The 20,725-nt window shown below is 44.3% G+C and overlaps 1 protein-coding gene across 1 annotated transcript; it reads right to left on the bottom strand.

The window, feature by feature from the left end:
• Positions 1-3,346: 3,346 nt before the first annotated feature.
• Positions 3,347-7,582, bottom strand: BRS3 (bombesin receptor subtype 3; the record flags this gene model as incomplete). The annotated part of the gene is made up of 3 exons (XM_082646903.1): positions 3,347-3,760; positions 5,219-5,570; positions 7,149-7,582. 3 exons carry the CDS (start codon positions 7,580-7,582, stop codon positions 3,347-3,349), a joined length of 1,200 nt encoding a protein of 399 aa, XP_082503029.1.
• Positions 7,583-20,725: the final 13,143 nt, after the last annotated feature.

Below are 20,725 nucleotides of genomic sequence, written 5' to 3'. Positions count from 1 at the left end.
GCGGTGTGCGGGCTTTCTCTAGTTGCGTCAAGCGGGGGCTACTCTTCGTTGCGGTGCGCGGGCTTCTCACTGCGGTGGCTTCTCTTGTTGCAGAGCACGGGCTCTAGGGGCACCAGCTTCAGTAGTTGTGGCGCACAGGCTTAGTTGCTCTGCGGCATGTGGGATCTTCCAGGATCAGGGCTCGAACCCGTGTCCCCTGCATTGCCAGGTGGATTCCTAACCACTGCGCCACCAGGGAAGTCCCTATAACCTGTTTTTATTTCCAAGATTTTTTGCAAGAAACACTCAGGTTAACAAGCAAAAAGGGGGGTCCTTTGTTATTATAAGGATGGGGGTAGCTCCTGAAACTCCAGGAATGGAATATGGATGGGCTGCACAAGGGGCTGCTGGACCCAGGAAGACAAAACCCAGACAGCCGGCTTCTCCCTGATCATCATCTTCGTTCTTCTCTGTGAGGGGTGATCTGTGCTGTACTCCTGGCCTAATAGGCCACCGAGTTCTTGGTGGATAAAAATTCATTAACCTACAAAAGCAGAGACTGCCTGGACAGAGAAGTCATCTACCTGGCCGAGGAAGTCTTTCTGGAAAACTACTGAACTATACCAAAGTAGATTTTTTTTAATGGCCCATTCAGGCTCACTCTGCTCGGGAATTTTCCTGTCCCCACTTCCTGTAATCTCAAGACTTAGTGGAAATAAAAGTAACTCCTTTTGACAAAAAAAATTGATGGATCCCTGACTTAAGATGGTAATAACTGCAGAAATTCTTTAAACCCAAATTTGCTATTGTCAGTAGGTATACCAGTATTAAATGTTTTGTAATACTATCAACTTCAATGACAAAGACTTACCTAAGTTTGTGACTTTGTTTTCCTGCTTTGTAGCATATTATATTATTATGGTCCATTATTCTAAGTCTTGGGTCAAGGCAGGCCCTGAGCAAAATTGAGAAGTATACAAAATTTGTTTTTCATGTGTTCCCCCATGCCCCCATTTAGGACCCTCTCCAAAAAAGTGAAATGTAGTAACATTTCTGCACACAATAGTCAGTGTGAGAAAAATTGTGGATATTGGGGCCTACTTGTAAGTTTAGCTCTGACAAGGATAATCTGTGAAAAAAAAGACCACCCACTCCAAAAAAAATCAAAGCAAAGCCATGAATTTTAATCCCAATTCCTAATTCTGGATGGGAGGCTGATGCCCTATACAGCCATTCAGGGATTTATTTTATATCAGATCCCTAAGTCACCCAGGGATTACTGAGAATGAAGAAAATCAAACTTCTCGGAGCTCTAGTTTTGTCAACTGCTGAAAAGCTCGCTTAGGGGCTTCCCTGGTGGCGCAGTGGTTGAGAGTCCACCTGCCGATGCAGGGGACGCGGGTTCGTGCCCGTGTCCGGGAGGATCCCACATGCCACAGAGCGGCTGGGCCCGTGGGCCGTGGCCGCTGGGCCTGCGCGTCCGGAGCCTGTGCTCCGCAGCGGGAGAGGCCACAGCGTTGACAGGCCCGCGAACAGCAAAAAAAAAAAAAAAAAAAGATCGCTTAGCTTTTGTAATCTGGTACTTTTATCAAGTTATTTCTAAAATGTTATGCTTAGGAGAATAAGGATGTAATTTTTACCCAGAGTAAGGAAAATAGTAAAATATTTTGGAATTTGGCACTTGAAAATACATTTTGGAGTTAAAATAGGTTCTCAGTGATATTCTGTCAGAAGTATTGTTTTTAGAATATAAAGTTACACAGTCATTTAAAACTTTATTTCATATTTATTTTTCTCCCCTTGTTACAACATCCAACCCAAAGCAATACTAATACAATTCTAACACCCCCCCCACTTTAAGTAAGCCAATTTTACTTAAATGTAAAGTCTAGTGTTAATATATATCCCCTTTTCAAGCCACATCTTTAAGCAAAAGTTCACAATTACACAAGCCATTTAAAGAAAGCTCAAAACTACCAAAAGCACACCCCAAAATCAAGTTTTTGAAAATTCAAATTTAACTAACGATAGTGTCAAACATATGCTTTAATTTGCCCCCAAGAAAACATTTTCTGAAACCATAAATCTAAATCTGACACGTCTATTGACAACAGTTGTTTGAAATAATATTTATTAGCAAGCTTATAGCGTTAGCAAGTAGGAGCAGAGGATAGAAAATCCTCTGATTTCCAAGGGCAGAGATTAATTAGGTCATACTCTTACAGGATTTAGGCACACATCAGGTTTAAGGTAGTCAAGCAGGAAGATGATCTGATAATAACTGCACACCCAGGTGTTAGGGATCTCATGTGGTACTTCTGCATTTTTTAGAAAGAGGGCACTGCTTACCAGAAAGAAATGAATTTCCTTCAAGGAAGGATTTCAGACACTGGCAGGCTCACAGGTTTTTTGACAGAGGTCCTTCTTTGGAGCCCTCAAATGACACCATAAACATGGCCACTTATTCTGCCTATGAAGAAGGCAAGTTCTTCACAATATGTGTGAAAGATAACTTTGCCCAATTATCAATCAATGGGAGTTGTAACTCCAGAACTACCTTAAGTCAGTAAGTGCTGACCTAGTAAGGCAAACACCTTGCCCCCGATCCTTACTCGGTACTTTATGCTCACTGACCCCAAGACGTTGTCATTGCATAGCTTTAGTTCTAATGGAATAGAGATGAATGGAAAAGGGCAGTCAAAAACAAACCCTGGGAAGGTTTTTTTTTAGGACTTTGTTTTTTAAGAAAACTGCAGAAGAGATGTTTTACCTCTCTTTGAGCCCCTTTTCATATGCAAAGTATAATCTGTAGATTTACATCACATAATAAACACAGTCTTATGCAAATCACAGGAGTATATGTGAAATTATAAGCATCAGAGATGTGATGGAAACATATTAGATTTTTTTTTTTAGGGAAGTTCTTTATTCATAGGCCTAATTTTTTTTAACATCTTTATTGGGGTATGATTGCTTTACAATGGTGTGTTAGTTTCTGCTTTATAACAAAGTGAATCAGTTATACATATACATATGTTCCCATGTCTCTTCCCTCTTGCGTCTAACATACTAGATTTTTAAGTGTCATCTTGTTTATTTCACTTCACCTCCTATTCAACCTCTCATAGGACCCACTGACATACGCAGATATGTCTTTCTATGCCTAGTGGGGCTCCATTTTATTTAGAAAGCCCAATAATGTTCGTTAATGCTTGTAGATTGAAGAAAATCATGGTTTGTCTGATCCTTCCCTCCTAAGATTTCAGCACAATTCTCAAGCAACAACAATCCTGACACCATACACCTACACACAGCTCAGAGTCGAATACACACACTGGGAGGAGAAATACTATTTTTAATTGAAAAGCTAGGCTCTGTCATCTTCCTTCTTCACAGTACAGCCAGCAAACACGGACACACTAATTTCAGACACCTGAGTGCTTGCAGCACCCCGGACCCTTCCCATCACGGCCAGGTTGTCAAGAGGGGTATCGGCAGCAGGAGGGTCAGGCAGCTCTGCCTTGCAACAGAATAACTGAGCTTTAAAATGCTGCTGGAACGTCTTGCTCAGCCAGTAAAGAGCAAAGGGGTTTACACAAGAATTGCTGAAAGCCAGAACCCGAGAGAAAATGGTGACAATGAAGTGAATGGCAGAGGGGTCCACGTAGGTTTGAGAAGTGAATGAGCGGTAGAGGTACAGGAGGTGATTCGGCAACCAGCAGAGAGCAAACAGAGCCACCAGCACCAGCACCGTTTTGGCAATTCGCTTTCGGGATTCAATCTATAGGGGGAAGAAAAATGGCAAAAACAACAACCAAGAAAACAAAACAAAACAAAAACCCAAACAAAACAAACAAAACAAAACAAAAAACAGAAACAACCGAAAACCCAATCAAAAACATTTAGCTGGCAGAGATTTAAAAAAGCTATTCTCTAGATTTACATAGAAATTTACAGTTAACAGGCTGGTGTCCCTTTGAACGTGCAGGTAAAGGAAGTCAGCCCGTGGCTAGAGAATACAGCAAGTTAGTTGACATGGTAACCCGTGATCTTGGTCTCTGATTAGCTCTAATTCAGAGACTCCCATCCCTGGTTTTGAGATACTCTAGGGTGTCTCTAATTATCTCAAGCAGTGTTGTGGAATTATCGAAAATTTAATTTAATTAAGAAATAGATGCTATGCAAACCTGCTTTCACTGCACCAGCAGAGGCTGACTAGGTTAGAATAGTCTTCTGGGGTTTATGAAAGTTGCTAAATTGGTACCAAAAATTGTTGTTAACATATAGGAATTCTAACTATATAGTCAAAGGAATAAAAATCAATGTGCCACCCTTCATGTATGAAAATAATCCTACCTGCACCTCTTAATTGGAGAAATGAACCAGATTAAGTGAAAACATTGCCTGTAGTCACAGATAGAGCAAAGATAACTGTTCACATGGGCATTAAAACGCAACTTTAGCCTCCTGACCACCACTGTTGAAGCAACTGAATGTACTAGCTCCAAATAAAAAGCACTGAGCTCTGCACATACTGGTTAAGAGGTAAATGGAATCATCTCCTCCCGCCCAAGAAAGATAGAAATCCTGTTGGGTTTTTTTTAATCAAATGGAACGATGTTCTGCCAATATTCTTTTTATTCTGTTCATATTTCTGAGAGGAGAGCACACCTGGGTCTTGCAATGGTCTTAATCAAGCTTCTGTGAATCACTGTGTTCTCTTGCCATTGGCGCTGCATCCCTCGAGACAACCCCTCCGCCCAGTCTGCTGATCTGTGTGTAAGTGGTTTGCATTGAATAATGTTATGGCTTCTTGCCAGTTCTACCATCCTGTGTTTTTCTAAACAAAAGATGCTTCACTTTATAGTCTCACCTTGTGTGATGTTTCTCACTATCCTGTGGGGTGATTTTTGATCCCAAACTTGCGCTGCTCCCTTTCTAATAATAGTAGTCCTACCACTTATTGAATGTTTACTATGTAGCAGGAACTATGCTAAGCGTTTCATATATATCATCCAGACCTCATTTTCATTTTATACATGAGGAAAGTGAGGCTCAGAGATGTTAAGTAACTTACTCAAGATTGCCCAGCTGGTATGGAATTAAATCTTGGGTCTGACAGACTCCACAGCCCATGACCATAACAAAAATACGATACTGCTAAAGTATTTATTGCTCAGGGGTGCAAAAGGAGGCATTTCCCTTCTAAATTCATGTGTGAGTCCTGATTAATACATACCTGCTTGCGGGCATGGCTTTGTTCCTCAGTAGGTATGTTCAAGGTGCTTTTGTAAAGAGTCCTAGCAATCAAAGAGTAGTAGACAGAGATAATCGAAAGTGGAATAATGTAGAACACTAAGAAGCACAGCAGAGAATGTATCTCCTGCAGGAGCCTCTCAGAAACAGGATAAGAGGCACACGATTCAAAGGTCATATTTTTGTGGGGATCTCGAAAAGTATATACATTTGAAAATATAGCCTCTGGTAGAGCAATGACCATAGACACGATCCAGATGCAGCCAGCTTTGGCACAGGTCTTCAGGATGGCATTGGGGGGCTGACGCTCCAACGGCTTCACAACTGCCTTGTATCTAGAAACACATAATCATAGCAAAGGGAAAAATCAATATCAAAATTACAGGATCTTAAAGTTAGAAGTGATCTCCGTGGTCATCCAGTTCTATCTTCTTATACCATATGTATATAGCCAAGTCAACATTAACCAACTGGAATTGGTTATGATTTCAAATATGCATAATACATCCCAGTATTTTATATTGATGCTAATCACTTTTTCCTTTATTCACTGTTATGAGATATTCCAGATTTGCAATTTTTATAATTTTCCTGTAGACCTTCTACTTAGGGCAAATAAATATTTTTCGGCACGATTTTGTGTGTGATGGAGAGTAATTCATTACCTGTGCATTACCTTGTGTTCTAAAAGACTTCCTTTTTATGTATGTGACTGATGTTAAACCTAATTCTCCTTTCCTTGTGAGAGAGCAGTCATCAACCTTCCTAGAAAAGAATTCCATGAGTTTATGCAGGAAAGAGGAGAGGGTTAATTTCTTCCCTGTTCATAAGTGCTAATTTCGTGCCCAAGCCGATCCAATCTGTAGGTAGATTTAGGGCAAGGCAAGGGTGAAATCGGAAACCCTGTACCCATGAAAAGATGCCTCCTTATTCCGGCAAATCCACCTTAAAATCTACAGCCTTTAAGTAAATCTGCCTTCAAACAGAATATAAAACCAGTCAAAGCAAAATTCCATAAAAGACACAGGGAAAGCTTTTCCTCCTCTCAGATTCCAGAATCCGAAGAAGCTTTTCCTTCTGGTACTGCCAGGCATTGATTACTTACAGGCTTCTTACAGGCTTTTTAAAGCATCACTTTTAACATTCGGAGGCTTAATTTTTCTTCATGCTTTCACAGTTATCATTCTACAATAGGCACAGAAAGACCCAGTACGTAGACTGAAAATATCCTAACAGAGCCCAAACACCCTGGCTGCCAGAGGTTCTCACACGCTCCATCCATAGAGCTCTAAAAGTCAGCCGGGATTAATTTATGTCTGGAAATGAGAATGTCATTGAACGCCTATAGAAATAAACAAATACAATTAAGTGATGACATTACACTGAGTTACCAGGAAGCTGAGAGCCTCACCGTTTTCTTGCCATTAATTAATTTGATGCATTTCAAATAAATTAGATGCATGTATCTTTTTACCATTCTTCCAGTAGACAGTAATGTGTATGTGGTCAATTTCACACCTATGTTGATGTTTTAATGTTGACAATATTGCACCACTAGGCTGCACTAATGTATAAAGAAAGGATTGTTTTTCTTTTACACCTGGAATAATTTGCCTTAATAAACCGAGGGGGAAAACACCGTTCAGTATTCTTTCAAACAAACAATTACACTTCAAAGAAATTAAATGATCCCTGAAGCACACAATTTCAATCTCTCGTCCGATGCTAACACAGGAATTTTAACATTCTTACACCGACTTTTATTTAAAATGCCCCCCGATTTTTCAATCTTACATCCAGGTTACAGAGTGTGAGAAAAGCAGAATAGTAGCCAGTGAACGCTCCGTACAAGCTTTCCTTTCTTTTCGCCTAATTTCACATCCTGGCAAATATAACTGAGAAAAGAAACCCACCTGTCAGCACTGAGAATTGTTAACGTGAACACTGATACACCAACAGAAGTGAGCCGGATGAAAGAGAGCACCTTACATCCAATTCTTCCGAACAGCCATCCTTCTGCAAGGTAGTGGGTTGCATCGACTGGCACACAAGTTAGCAGAAGTAAAAGATCTCCAAAAGCCAGGCTGGTGATGAAGATATTGGGAACTGTTTGCATGGATTTGGTCTTGAAAAAGACTTTGATGAGAATAGCATTTCCAAGTATGCCCACTGAAATGATCACAGCATAAGTGATATAGATGGCACACAATGCTTCTATTCCTGGAGAGTTGTCACCGGTCCTTCCTTTATTTGTGGTATCATTAGGAACGACAGGGCTTGATGATTCTGTTTCATTTGTGGTTGAAATTAAAGTCTGATTAGGTGACTGAGGCTGCCTTTGAGACATTTCTTCTGAAGCCTATGCCTTTAATATTTCTTCTGCTCAGTTCAAATGTAGTTGATTGTCACGTCCAATGCCTACGTCTAGTTACGAGATGGTAGAGCAACAGAGCAGAATGGAAAGCAAATCCAAGACACCCGGATACTCCTTTCCTTCGGTTGTTCTTTGTCTCCCAGCATGCTTGGCTAAATGCTTACCGATCTGGCACTGGAGTGTGGGAGGTGGAGGACTTTTACCGGCGTTTCCATGACAGAAGGAGGGGGGTTTGGGAAATGCTCTGCAGTTGCTTGTTCTTCCCTGTTAGGGAATCTTATGGACCACCTAGATGTTATTAAACAATACTTATTGTTTATTAGAATCACTCTGTTTCCATGTCTAACCACGAAGATCTGTACAGATTTTGTCAATTTTCATCCATTTCTCTGCAATCAGAAGGTGGTCTAGTGCACTCTCTTTTACAGGGTAAATAAGCATGTGTGTCTCCTGAAGCACAAACTTGAATCCACTCCTCTAGATTTAATATCAGAGAGGTGCTGAGGCAACAAATCATTCACATTTTGATAGGGCTGATGTCACTTCCAAGGAGGAATAATTCAGGTGACCTGGGCTTATCACCCAGCTCTGACACATGGTAATTCCCAACCCTGCGTATTACCAGGGCTCTGCTGCACAGTATCAAAGCAACCTTTAAGAGATGCAAAATCCAGGCAAACCACCAGCTGCTTTGTCTCTAAATGTCCTAATAAAACACCCTTTTACCGTTTGACCGTCTGTTTTAATGCCACATATTTTTGTAAATGCCATTTAGGGTTTCTCCCTTTAGAAGTGGTTAAAAGGAACCTGCCTTGTTCCAAAACAAAATAATGCAGCACCCAGCTCGAGGTCCTGACGCAAAAGGACTTGTAAGAATGAAAATCATTCTTTTCAAGTGAGGGAATGCCACAGGCTACTCCAGAGGTGATGGGCATGGAGATAATGTTTACATCAACCGAAGGAAGCAGAAAATTAAGGCAATTCCCTTAGTACCAGCAATAGTACCAGCAAGAAATGCCCCTTGACACAGAAAATGTAAGTATGTGATTTCTGCGTGTATAAGCAGGGTGGGAGGCCAGCAGTCTAAAGGCATTGGATAATATTACCTGCTAAGGAATATTCTCTGAAATGATCAAATTCAAAGGATAATCTCTCAGCTAGGAGAAACTTTTTGTAGTAAGGTGCTTATAAGTATATCCAGATCAGAATTAGTCTGGGAAGTGGCATGAAAGACAGCAAAGTATTTGGCTGGCCAATGAACAGGAGGCGCAAAGATAGCTTTTTCTACTGATGATAATAGGTGCAATAAATTCTACAGGGAGAGTGAATTGGATGAATTGAATCAATTATCTGGTTAATTTGAACAACCTAAACCACACCTACCCTCCACTCCTTATGAAATTATCTCCAGGTCTTGAATTACCCAGTGAAATAACTGTTTTTGATGGGAAAGAGGAAGGGGAATGCTTGGATAAACCCAAACCCCTTAGCTTTGAAGTATATACCCTTACGTAATTTCACACACTGGGCTGCCTCTTTAAGATCGGCTCTACAGAAAACGGCTCTCTATACCGTTCACATCTTGTTCTCACAAAGCTAGTGATAAAATCTCTCTGGGATTCCTGTGTAACATTTAGCAAAGAGCAGGCAGTATCCCCCAATTCACACCTCGGCTGATGGCCACACAGCATTGTTTAGTAAGAAACAAACCCTGGCGGGCGATTTTTAAAATGATCTGAACTCGGAAGATCTCAGGCACGCTTGCCTCAGGCTGCAACCACATGCGTGCTTTCCCTCCTTCCTCTGCCCTCTGGTCAGGAGAGGTCAGGAGAGAGCAGTGATGTCCCGGGTGCTGTTGGTGTTTGGGGATCTCTAGAATTCCAGAATCCCAGCAGATCAAAGATGGAAGTGAACTTAAAGATGATGAAATCAAATCCCCAATTTTTTCAGAGGCAAAAATGAGGTTCAGAGGGGGACAGTTATCTCATATGAGGTCACACAAAGCATTCCATAGCAGAGCTGAGATGGAAACAGGTTCCCTCTGGACTCTGAAAGCGGCAAGAGCTAAAAAACACTCAGTTCCTGACAATGAGCCATATTGCTCATTTGGCATCGTGGACTTAGGTTTTCTGTGTGTTTTATTAACTAAAGAACAAGAGATTTCCAGGCTAACAAGTAAATCGTGATAGATAATTTAAGTTCATCTGCTTTAATATCTACTTCGTTTACCCTGTAATTCACGCACAAAGCATAATCGTGTCTAGTTAATCGTCTGTAGTTCAAGTTGCAGGGCACTTAGCCTATACAAGATGATGAAATCCCTTTTTGTTTGTTTTTAGTACATAATTGGTCAATATTATCATCCTAGATTTTCAAAACCAACTACTTGGTTGTAGATTAAGCAATTGTAATACAACCTTAATGTAACCTTTTAACTCAAAAGGAAGTATTAGACATTGAACAAATAAATTACCAATTTTCTAAAGTTGGTCTTCCTGGTTTCAGTCCAATTCAGTTAATGTTGTCAAATTTTGGCTTGCGTCAGAATCACCAGGAAGGCTTAACAAAACACAGATTGTTGGGTCTCACGTCCAGAGTTTCTAACTTGATAGGTCTGGGGTGGAACCTGAGCATTTTCATTTCTAACAGGTTCCCACTTACATAGGATAAAAATGAAAACAGTCCAGTTGTTCAGGAGAAGCATGGTTTTTCCTGATATTGAGGTCGAAGAGAGATTTCTGTAGGTCTTCATTAAAGAAAAAGGAATTCTGTGATGTGATGGATACTTCAAAAATCCTCCGTATGAATCTCAGTCCCGGGTAAGCCACATCTACTGAACCATTGGGTACCTGCGCTCAAATGACTCAGGGTGCTTGAGGTGATCTTTCCAATGGGAGAAAAATGAAGTGGTTAAACTTTTGGCCTATGACTCAAGGTCAAATTCTGTCTGCATATTTGAGAGCTGAAAAATGAATAACGAGAATTCCCAATCTATAAGTCTCCAACAATACAGTTTCCTTTTTTTTTTTTTCTTAATGTTCTTGTGCTGGGAAACAGGATGGATTTCTTTGTTATTAATTAACTGGGTTAGATCAATTTTAAGAGGACAAGTTTGACTTGTGGGTGTATTTAGATCTATGTAATAGTGATTCCTGTCATCACAGAGTTCTCTGTTCTCTCTCATAATTTCTTGCTCCAAAACCTTATTGGTATAGTTCCATATTTCAAGAGGAGACTACTATTCAGAATGGTCTCTGCAGAGACCAGGTTAAAAAAAATACAAATTATGTAATGGTAGGCTCTACAAGGAGTAGAAATTCCACTCGAATCTTTAAGTGGAATTTTTCTTTAGAGCAAATTCTTGTCATAATTACTGATGGCTCCGAAAAAGTGAACAACCATGTAGGCTGTTCAGATTTCGGTGCCTTTCATGCCCTGACCACTGTACTTGTCCACCCACACATGCCTAATATTGTATGCTGTGGTCAATGAGTCTCCAATTATAATAGATGGAGGCAGTTTTGCATCAGATAAAATGTTTAGGCTTCCTAAATATTGAGGTACAAATTATGAAGTAGATAAATTTATCTCTTAGTGGGTTTCTACCTCTCAGTAACCTCCCTTTTCCTAAAATTCTCTCACATATCCTTAATCACGTGTTCCGTTTTCACGGGGCTTACTTTCAGCTTCCTGCAGCGTAATCCCTATTAAGGGACTCTAAGTCAATAAAGGCCACACAATTCCACTCCTAGGTATCTACCCAAGTAAATGAAAACATATGTCCACACAAAGACTTGAACGCAAATGTGCATGGACGCATCATTTATCAAAACAAACTGGAGGGCTTCCCTGGTGGCGCAGTGGTTGAGAGTCCGCCTGCCGATGCAGGGAACACGGGTTCGTGCCCCGGTCCGGGAAGATCCCACATGCCGCGGAGCAGCTGGACCCGTGAGCCATGGCCGCTGAGCCTGCGCGTCTGGAGCCTGTGCTCCGCAACGGGAGAGGCCACAACAGTGAGAGGCCCGCGTACCACAAAAAAAAAAAACAACAAAAAAAAAACAACTGGAAACATCCTAAATGTCCATCAGTTAGCAATAGGGTAAACATAATGTGACTTATCCATACCGTGGACTACTAGTCAGCAATTCAAAAAGAACAGTATTATTTTTAAAATCCAGTTTATTGGTTATTAATTTTACTTTTTTATGAGACATAAGTATTACCATTCTGTGGCTATTTAGTTAGCAACATGAAACCCTTTCATGATCTATTATCTGTAGTGGGAATCGTCCCAGATAAAAATGGTGACTCTTGCAAATTGGAAATTGCATATTAAATGCATTTTGATCATTCCACTCTCACCTTGACCGTAGGATTGGAATAACTTAGGAGAGTTGATTTTCCTACATATTAGCACTAAAGTGTCATGAGTTCAGACTGGCCACTGATCCCAAATAAGAACAAACTATTGATACGTGTTACAACAGGGATGAATCTCAAACATATGCAATGAAAGACACCAGCTACTCTGTATAATTCCTTAATATGAAATTTGTAGAAAATGCGAAACTATGGTGATGGAAGGCACATCAGTGGTTGCCTAGGTCTGGAGGTTGGAGCAAGGATGACTGCTAAGGAGCCCGAGGAAAACTTTGGGGATAATGGAAGTGTTCTGTAATGATGTGGCACGATGATGTCTGCGTGATGGTATAAATTTATTAAACCTCAAACTGTACACTGAAAATAAGTGAACTCATGATATGTAAATTATACTTCAAGGGAGCTGAAAAATGAGAAGAAAATAGTAAGTCCCTGGCTAGATGCTGTTGGGGGATGGCGAGGTGGAAGAGTCTCACCTGTGCCTGGATCAAGGCTGCTCTCGCTGGCACTGCTGCCGCCCCACCGGGCACCAGACTCTGCCCTGCAGCTCTCTGCCAGGACTAGGGCTCCTGCTTTGGGGAGATACAGAGATAAGTAAAACATAGCACTTGTCCTCAAAGAACTTAATGAGAGAGAGGAGGTAAGGACACAACCAGGAAACCTCAGTTTCTCGGGCACCTACACACACGGGCTCACGCAGGATCTTTTTATTTTTTATTTTTTTATTTTTTTTGCGGTACGCGGGCCTCTCACTGTTGTGGCCTCTCCCGTTGCGGAGCACAGGCTCCGGACGCGCAGGCTCAGCGGCCGTGGCTCACGGGCCCAGCCGCTCCGCGGCATGTGAGATCTTCCCGGACCAGGGCACAAACCCGTGTCCCCTGCATCGGCAGGCGGACCCTCAACCACTGCGCCACCAGGGAAGCCCCGTCACGCAGGATCTTTAGCTTCTTGCAAAGTCCTCCACCTCAAGTATTTCTGGCAGCCCCTAAGGATGGGGGTCTTAGCTGTAGTTTGGGACTCAGGTTGTGCTAGAGTTGGTGGCAATCGTTTAACTCTTCAAGGTTTTTCCTAGTGTCTTCCGTGTGCTCATGAACATGTATATTCTCACAGGCGCTGTTGCTGCTCCACTGGGTGCCTTACCATCTCCGGGTCACTCTGCCAGGCCTCGTGGTCTTCTCCACTGCCCCACCGAGCACGGCAGTCCCTCTCCAGGGAGCACCACTGGTCTGCGAGGTTCTGCCAGTATGGTAGGGTAGGATAAGCCTGCACATTAAAAATAAGTTCTCCTATATGTATAACTGATTCACTTTGTTATAAAGCAGAAAGTAACACACCATTGTAAAGCAATCATACTCCAATAAAGATGTAAAAAAAAAAATAAGTTCTCCTTGAGTCTTATTATTATTTTTGTAAATTTATTTGGTTGCACCGGGTCTTAGTTGCGGCAGGTGGGCTCCTTAGTTACAGCTCATGGGGTCCTTAGTTGTGGCTCCAGGGCTTCTTTGTTGCAGCTTGCTGGCTCCTTAGCTGCGGCACATGGGCTCCTTAGTGGTGGCATGCAAACTTTTAGTTGCAGCATGCATGTGGGATCCAGTTCCCTGAGCAGGGATCGAACCCAGGCCCCCTGCACTGGGAGTGTGGAGTTTTATCCACTGTGCCACCATGGAAGTCCCAGTCTCCATAAATCTTAAAACTGCTCATCACAAGAAAAAAAAATTTAAACTACACATAGTGATGGATGTTAATTTATTGTGGTGATCATTTCACAATATATCCAAATATTGAAGCGTTCTGTGGTACACCTGAAACTAATATAATGCTGTAGGTCAAAAATACCTCAAAAAAAGTCTCATCTTCCCATATCCAGATTACAATGGCATTGAGACCCCGCCCCCATACACACTCATTTTTTTTCCAGAAAGAATTCTAATGGTTCCCCTCCTTAAATTGACCCAAGCATCTCTAGGGTTGCTTCCACACATGCACGAATCAGTCGTCTACTTTATTTGTTTGGTCTAGTCCGCTGGGTTATTGGCAACCTAATCTTGCCTCTTGAAATGGACTTCACAGCTGTTAACAAGGTGGTCCCATTTGCTGCTCTCGGTTGACCGATTCAGTTCTCCCCATTTACATATGAGAAAGCTGTTGAACCCAGGTAGCTGGTTCCAAAGTCCTTGCTACTAACCACTACCCCCGTTAATCAGAGGTGGCCCCGACCAAACCACCAGCTTGAACTGGTTCCAGCACAGAGTGCTGACTTGGTCCATCCTCATCAAGATGGTTTCTCAAGGTGCCATTTCTACTCTGTCAGACTCAGCTCAGAAGGTCCTAAAGAAAGACTGCCTGGGCCCTGGAGGATTCTAACCCTTCAGCGGCTTGGGTGCAGCTCTTTCCTTTTGAGGAGCATTCACAGGATATCCAGAATGACTGCGTGTCCTGAACCAGATGCCCTCCAATGATCTGGACTCTGAGAGCCTGTCCACATTCCCCTTTTATGGAAAGCCTCCTCTCAGAGCACCCTCCTCGCTCCTTCTCAGCAATCTGACCTCATCTGGGACCACTCCAGGCCATTAGACATCGTTTATGCCAGGGGTTCCCAACCTCCAGGCCGCGGACAGGTAGCGGTCTGCAGCCTGTTAGGAACCGGGCCGCACAGCACGAGGTGAGCGGCGGGCGAGTGAGCGAAGCTTCATCTGCCGCTCCCCATCGCTCGCATCACCGCCTGGACCACCCTCCCCATCCTGCCGCCCCCGCTCCCCTGTCCATGGAAAAATTGTCTTCCACGAAACCAGTCCCTGGTGCCAAAAAGTTTTGGGGCCGCTGGTTTATTCGTTTGAACCTCAGTGGGCTGTGTTAGGAAGAGGGGGTTAGGATCTCATTCCCTTTGCTGCCGTGACAAGCCTTCCTGGATACAAATAGGTCCCTGGATAGGACAGAAGCACGCATCCAGGGAGGCTGGGCTGGGCAGATTCAGTTAAGAGCCTTCGCATTGTACTCCAATTCACGGCTTCCTACTACCGACTTGGCCTTTGTGCCTGAGGCAGCTCTGTCATGCTTGGTTATTTCCTCCCCTCAGGAGGATTTATCTCCTCAGAGGCCCTTAGCCCCACCACCGTTCCCTCAATTTACCAGACTGCCCAGTACGTCTCAACCCCAGCACCTAGGCTCTAGCTAGAATCCATGCCACAAGCAAAATAGAAAGTAAATTCTGTCCCGTTGGAGGAGAGCTGAGGGGTCAGGAAAGGATTCATGGGAGAGTCCATTTTTTCGGAGGGAGTCTGGAGGATTTCAGTAGGTAGTGATGAGGGACGGGAAAGAAGTCAAAAATAAAAATAAACAGGGGAAAGGGGAAAGGGGGAGGGATAAATTAGGAGTTTGGGATTAACATGTATACACTATATAAAACAGACAACCAACAAGGACCTACTGTATAGCACAGGGAACTATATTCAATATCTTGTAATAACCTATAAGGGAAAAGAATCTGAAAAAATATATATATGTATGTATGTATAACTGAATCACTTTGCTGTACACCTGAAACTAACACAACATTGTAGATCAACTATACTCCAATAAAAAAAAAACACCAAAACTCTGCAATAGAAATAATAAGATAAACAGCGAAGACACAGGGGTGGGAGTGTACATGGGCATGTTCAGGGAATAAACAGTCCAGTTTGGCTGAAGTGTGAGTGGAAAGGAAGCAAGGTGATAAGCCTGGCAAGGTAGGTTGAGGTTAACTTGTGCAAAACATTTGAATGCTGTGGTCTGAGACTGAACTTAATTTGAAAGGCAATAAGAAGTCATTTCAATAAGAAGTTATTTCAATGTTTTAGCCGAAGAGCGATGGCGTCAGATCCCCTCTCCACAATCTCAGACCAGATACTCCGGGAGCCTTCTTCTGTATTTTGGTTGACAATTTAGGGGTACAGCCACCACACTACACCTGTGGTTGAGAGAATTAAAGTGGGTGTCTGGATTAGCTTGGCTCCTTTAAAAACACCCGAGACACACCTTGTCCCTTAAGAGGTGCACTGAACCACACCTAAGGGGTGTACTAGGGCAGATTGGCTGTGACCCTGGAATCATTTCTGAACATCACCTTAACCTGCCCATACCTCATCTTATCTTTGACCACATTGTCTCCAAGTCTTATCTGGTCTGAAGATCTGGTTTTGTTTTGCTTTTCCAGTTCCCATTTTCCGGGCCCACCCAGTACAAGCAGGGCTGGTTGGAGTGCCGTGGGGGGCTGGAAATAGAAAGGAGGGGCTTCAAAACAGGGTTCCTAGGGCCATGCCAACTTTAAAAAGCCTGTTTGCTGGAGCCGATGCTGGGGGATAGAAGCCACGTGGTTGAGGAGGGAAGTGTTCTAGCTGGAGAGTCGCGAGGTTCAGATATGAAGAGCAGAATATGCACATTTGTCACGACCAGACTTCCGTGAGGCTCGATTGGAGGTGGAATAACAGCCACCATGGACTTGAGCGCCTACTGTGCACTGAGTGCTGTAACGTGTTCTCCATGCACGTTATCCCGTTTAATCCGGAGACAGCTCTCAGAGGTAGGTGATAGGCTTTTGCATTTTAGTGGTGAAGAAATTGTCTCAGAAGGTAAAGAAGTGTGCTTAGGGTCACACATGTGTGTAAGTGGCAGAGCCAGAATTCAAATCCAGAGCCTCTAGTACCAAGGTCTATTTTCTTTTTATTCATCCCTAAGGCGAGACAGAAAAGGACAAAGCATAAGGACGAACTGGAAGAAAAGAATAAGATCAGATGCAAAGAATGCAGGCTGTTGCCAGTTGAGCATTGCCGGAGCACCCCTCTTCTGGGCAGATCCCTGGGGCATGGTGTAGGGGCAGCTGAGGCTGTTTAGATCTACTCTCTAAGAACCTGGCCTTTTTTTTTTTTTTTTTTTTTTTTTTTTTGCGGTACGCGGGCCTCCCACTGCTGTGGCCCCTCCCGTTGTGGAGCACAGGCTCCGGACGTGCAGGCCCAGCGGCCATGGCTCACGGGCCCAGCCTCTCCGCAGCATGTGGGATCCTCCCGGACCAGGGCACGAACCCGCGCCCCCTGCATCGGCAGGCGGACTCCCAACCACTGCGCCACCAGGGAAGCCCGAACCTGGCCTTTTTGATTAGAGACCCGGCTGCTCTTCAGTGGGGATTCCTCTGGCACTGCCTTGGGAACCCCAGGCCCTCGCGGGCAGCTCTGACTTGCGGGATCTAGCCTGGTTTCTATGAGTTGGGTTCATCTGGGAGAAGGAATGGACAATAAAGCTAAGTAGCTAGAGCTTCCTGAGTGACCGTAGGAGGAAGGGGAGGTGTGTAAATTAGAGAAGGTGGGTCCGTGGAAGCGGGGGGAGAAGGACTGGTGACCCGAGCTGTTTCAGGGATTCTTCCCGAACCTCACAGTAACTTCCAACCTGTGAGTCACCCACCTCTACCCTCCACCAAGAAACAAGAGAACTCCCCCGTGGAGGAAGGAAAATGAAGGGTACTTTGTAAAGTATTAAGAGAAGGACTTAGGCCCGAGTTTATATAAGGTAGGAAAAAGGTAACGTGGAAGGCCATCTAAACTAAAGGCAAACGCAGGGCCACAAAAAGTAATAAAGGAGCTTGAAGCCAAGTCCAAAATGCTGGCTGGAGCGCCTTACACACTCCTTTGCCTCAGAGCCAGTCCTCAGTCACATGAACTGGGAGTTGGAACTGAATACATAGTTGAGTGTCCTACAGTCCCAGGAATGGAGGATGTGACAGGATCTGCACTGCCCCTCTCACAGGCCTGAGGAAGTGCTTTAGCGTCTGCTACAACAGTATAGTGACTTTCCTGGGCAGGGCTAACCCGAGAACATCCATCTCTCAGGCGATAGACTTCAGGGTCTAGGGAGCAGGCCCATGGCGGCTTTGCTACTGTTATCCCATGCACCAGGGATCTGCCCAGAAGAGGGGTGCTCTGCATGCACTCAACTGGCAACAGCCTGCATTCTTTGCATCTGATCTTATTCTAATGATAGTTTGAAGCTCTGGAGATGCACGTAAATAACAACAAGAAGTAGACCCTGAACTCCTGACCAGCGAAACAGACTGCCATGGCCTTGTGAAGGCATGGTGCTTCAATTCCCGTTTTCTTTCTCTTGTTACTTCTGAGATGCTCTTCCTCCGTTTCAGACTATCCACTTTCTTTCCAGCGGGGTGCTGTGCAAAATAGCTCACTGCCTCACCTGGCACGTACAAGAGAAAGGGGGCCAGCCCTTTCCATGGGGCGGGGGTGATGGTGGTGGCAGAGCATATGGTCCCGGCACCAGCAGGGGGCAGTTAGGACGCAGCTGGGCGCTCCCCGCACAACTGGCCTTTCTGCTCCAAAACCGACCTCACCCAGATGGCTTTCCCGTGCAGTTTGTCAGACGGACCAAAGTTCTCATTCTTCCTCCTTGTTTAGGATTCAAGTACGCCCGACACACCCTCAGAGGCACTGGGCAGGCTTGTTCCTTCACGTGGTGTGAGGCTGGGGAGAAACACCTGTGTCCCAGGCTGCTTATCGGGGTGGTCGCATGGACTTAGGTACCGAGTCTCTGAGTCTCACGGCCCTTGGCTAAGTAGGGGTCCATGATGGACATGAGGTTAGGGAATGAACATCCCCAGATTAACCTGAGGTTGGGTAACAGAGGCAGGATGAGAGAAAGGCTGCCAAAGCAAGACTCTCCTCGACCACCTCGAAGTTTCCTGTCTTTAAGGGTTATAACAAGCCTGCCTTAGTCATTTTTATGGCGGGTAATGAAATGAACTGTTTTATACATCTCTCTCACACACACCACACGTTTGAGTGCACATCAATACGCAGTTACTTACATAATCTCAAAGACGATCTCTTGGAAGACTTTGAAAAGATTATGTGGTGACAAGAATCCTGAGTACGGAAGGGGGAGAAGTCGGAGAGCCTGAAACAATGACTTGCCAACACAGCTGCTCCAGAGTCCTCGAGAGTCAAGACTCCGCTTCTCACAGGCCTGGCATGTGGAGCTGTCCGCCTCAACCCATTCTTTAGCTCCCTTGTAAATAAAACAACTGTGTTAGGGCCTTTACAGGGCTAGGGTAAGGGATTTAGGTAATGCTTTACTCTTTCAGCTGAATTTACTATGGGCAAGGGGACACTATCTCTCTCGGTTTCTAAAACTAATAAACCAAGACTAATCCTTGAATTTTTGGCAGTGACTCAACAGAGTAGAAAGGTGGATTTGTGATCATGGCTTTCAGGAGGTTAAAAGCAAAAGCCAGAAAACAAGGATTCAAACTTTTCCGAAACTGATTGACCCTCTTTACCCAAGGATCAATACACTCTCCACACGTTCTGCTCCACTCTCCTTTCCGCCCTGTTGAGTCTACACTGCCGGCTCTGCTGCCGTCTCCTCTGCCTTGGATAGACTGAGATGGGGCGGCTGCATTTGGGCCTTTACAGCGGCTGGGGCCAGGAAGCACCATCAGCTTTTCTATTTTCCCAGAGCCTGATCTATTTCCAGCAGAAGCAGTTGGGTATTGACTATTAAGGGGATAGGTCAAGAGTCATCTTCCCCTCGATTGATGGGTAGAACACAGACCAAAGGGAGAATTAAAGGGAGCTCTGGTCCAGAGAAAATAACTGACAGTGGAGGAAATGTTGGTGCCCCATGAGGTCTAGCGCCTCCTTCACAAGCCTCTGCTGCCGTGCGCCTGTGGTCTCTGCAGACCCCTCCCCTCTGAAATTGAACAGTTGCCTTAGGGACTCTGCAGGGGCCAGGAACTGGAAATAGCATCAGCTTTTCTGTTTTTCCAGAGTCTGATCTATTTCCAGTAGAAGAAATCATGCACTGGTTAAGGGGCATGGATCAGGAGACATCCTCCCCTTACTAGGCGGCTGGGAGGAAGCCCAGGGGGAGACTTGGTTGGATGGCCCAGACAAGGAGATTTGGTGTTAGTCAAAAAACTGGTGGCAACGGCAGGGACAAATCTGCTGCCCTGTCCACGCTAGCTGCCCCTTCCTAGGTGTTACCCCTATGAGAAGGAGGCTTAGTGTGAAGACCCAGACCGGGAACTCTGATATTGGTCCTCTAGACTGTGGTAGAAACAGTGAGAACACATTTTGGCCTTGGACCAGCGGGTGTGGGAGATCCCTTTTCTGGGCCACAGCAGCTGTGTGCCTGCCTTTACAGAGGCAGGTGCCTAGAATTATTCATAGCATTTCTATCATGTTTGAGCTTTAACTATGTGGAAGGGAGCAGTGTGGGTGGTGATTTGCAGTAGATAAATTTGCATCAGTAGTGATCCTTTCCTTGTGAGGTGGGCTGGAAGACAGCTCAGGCTGGTTTGCCAGAGCCTGGCCCTGTTTAGGGACCTCTGGAAGTATTCTGTGGAATGATAGGAACAGAAAGGGAAACATCGTTGCCCTGGTCCCACTTGCACAACCTTTCTGGGCCTTTTCTAATATGCCAACAGACTCACTCACTCTACACCAGCCTGCCTTTCTCCTTTTACCGATACTTCTGGCTTTTCTCCTTATGCAAGTGGGGGCCTGCAGTCCCTAATGCCTGTTCTGCATTCCTGCTTTACCTTTTCTGGAGGGAAAACTGTGTGCTGGTTCATAAGGGAAACGGATCAGTTAGTAGATGACGTCCTCTAGGGCTTTGAAAAGGGCCCAAGGGAGGAAGGAGCCTGGGGGTAATTGAGTATTGACCTCAGGACTAAATTGGCAGTGGTGGAACTAA

The sequence above is a fragment of the Grampus griseus genome (genome assembly GCF_964374135.1).
Source record: "Grampus griseus genome assembly, chromosome: X".
Taxonomy (NCBI): domain Eukaryota; kingdom Metazoa; phylum Chordata; class Mammalia; order Artiodactyla; family Delphinidae; genus Grampus; species Grampus griseus.
Note: the sequence above shows the minus strand (reverse complement) of the source record. Positions and strands in the feature narration are given on the sequence as shown.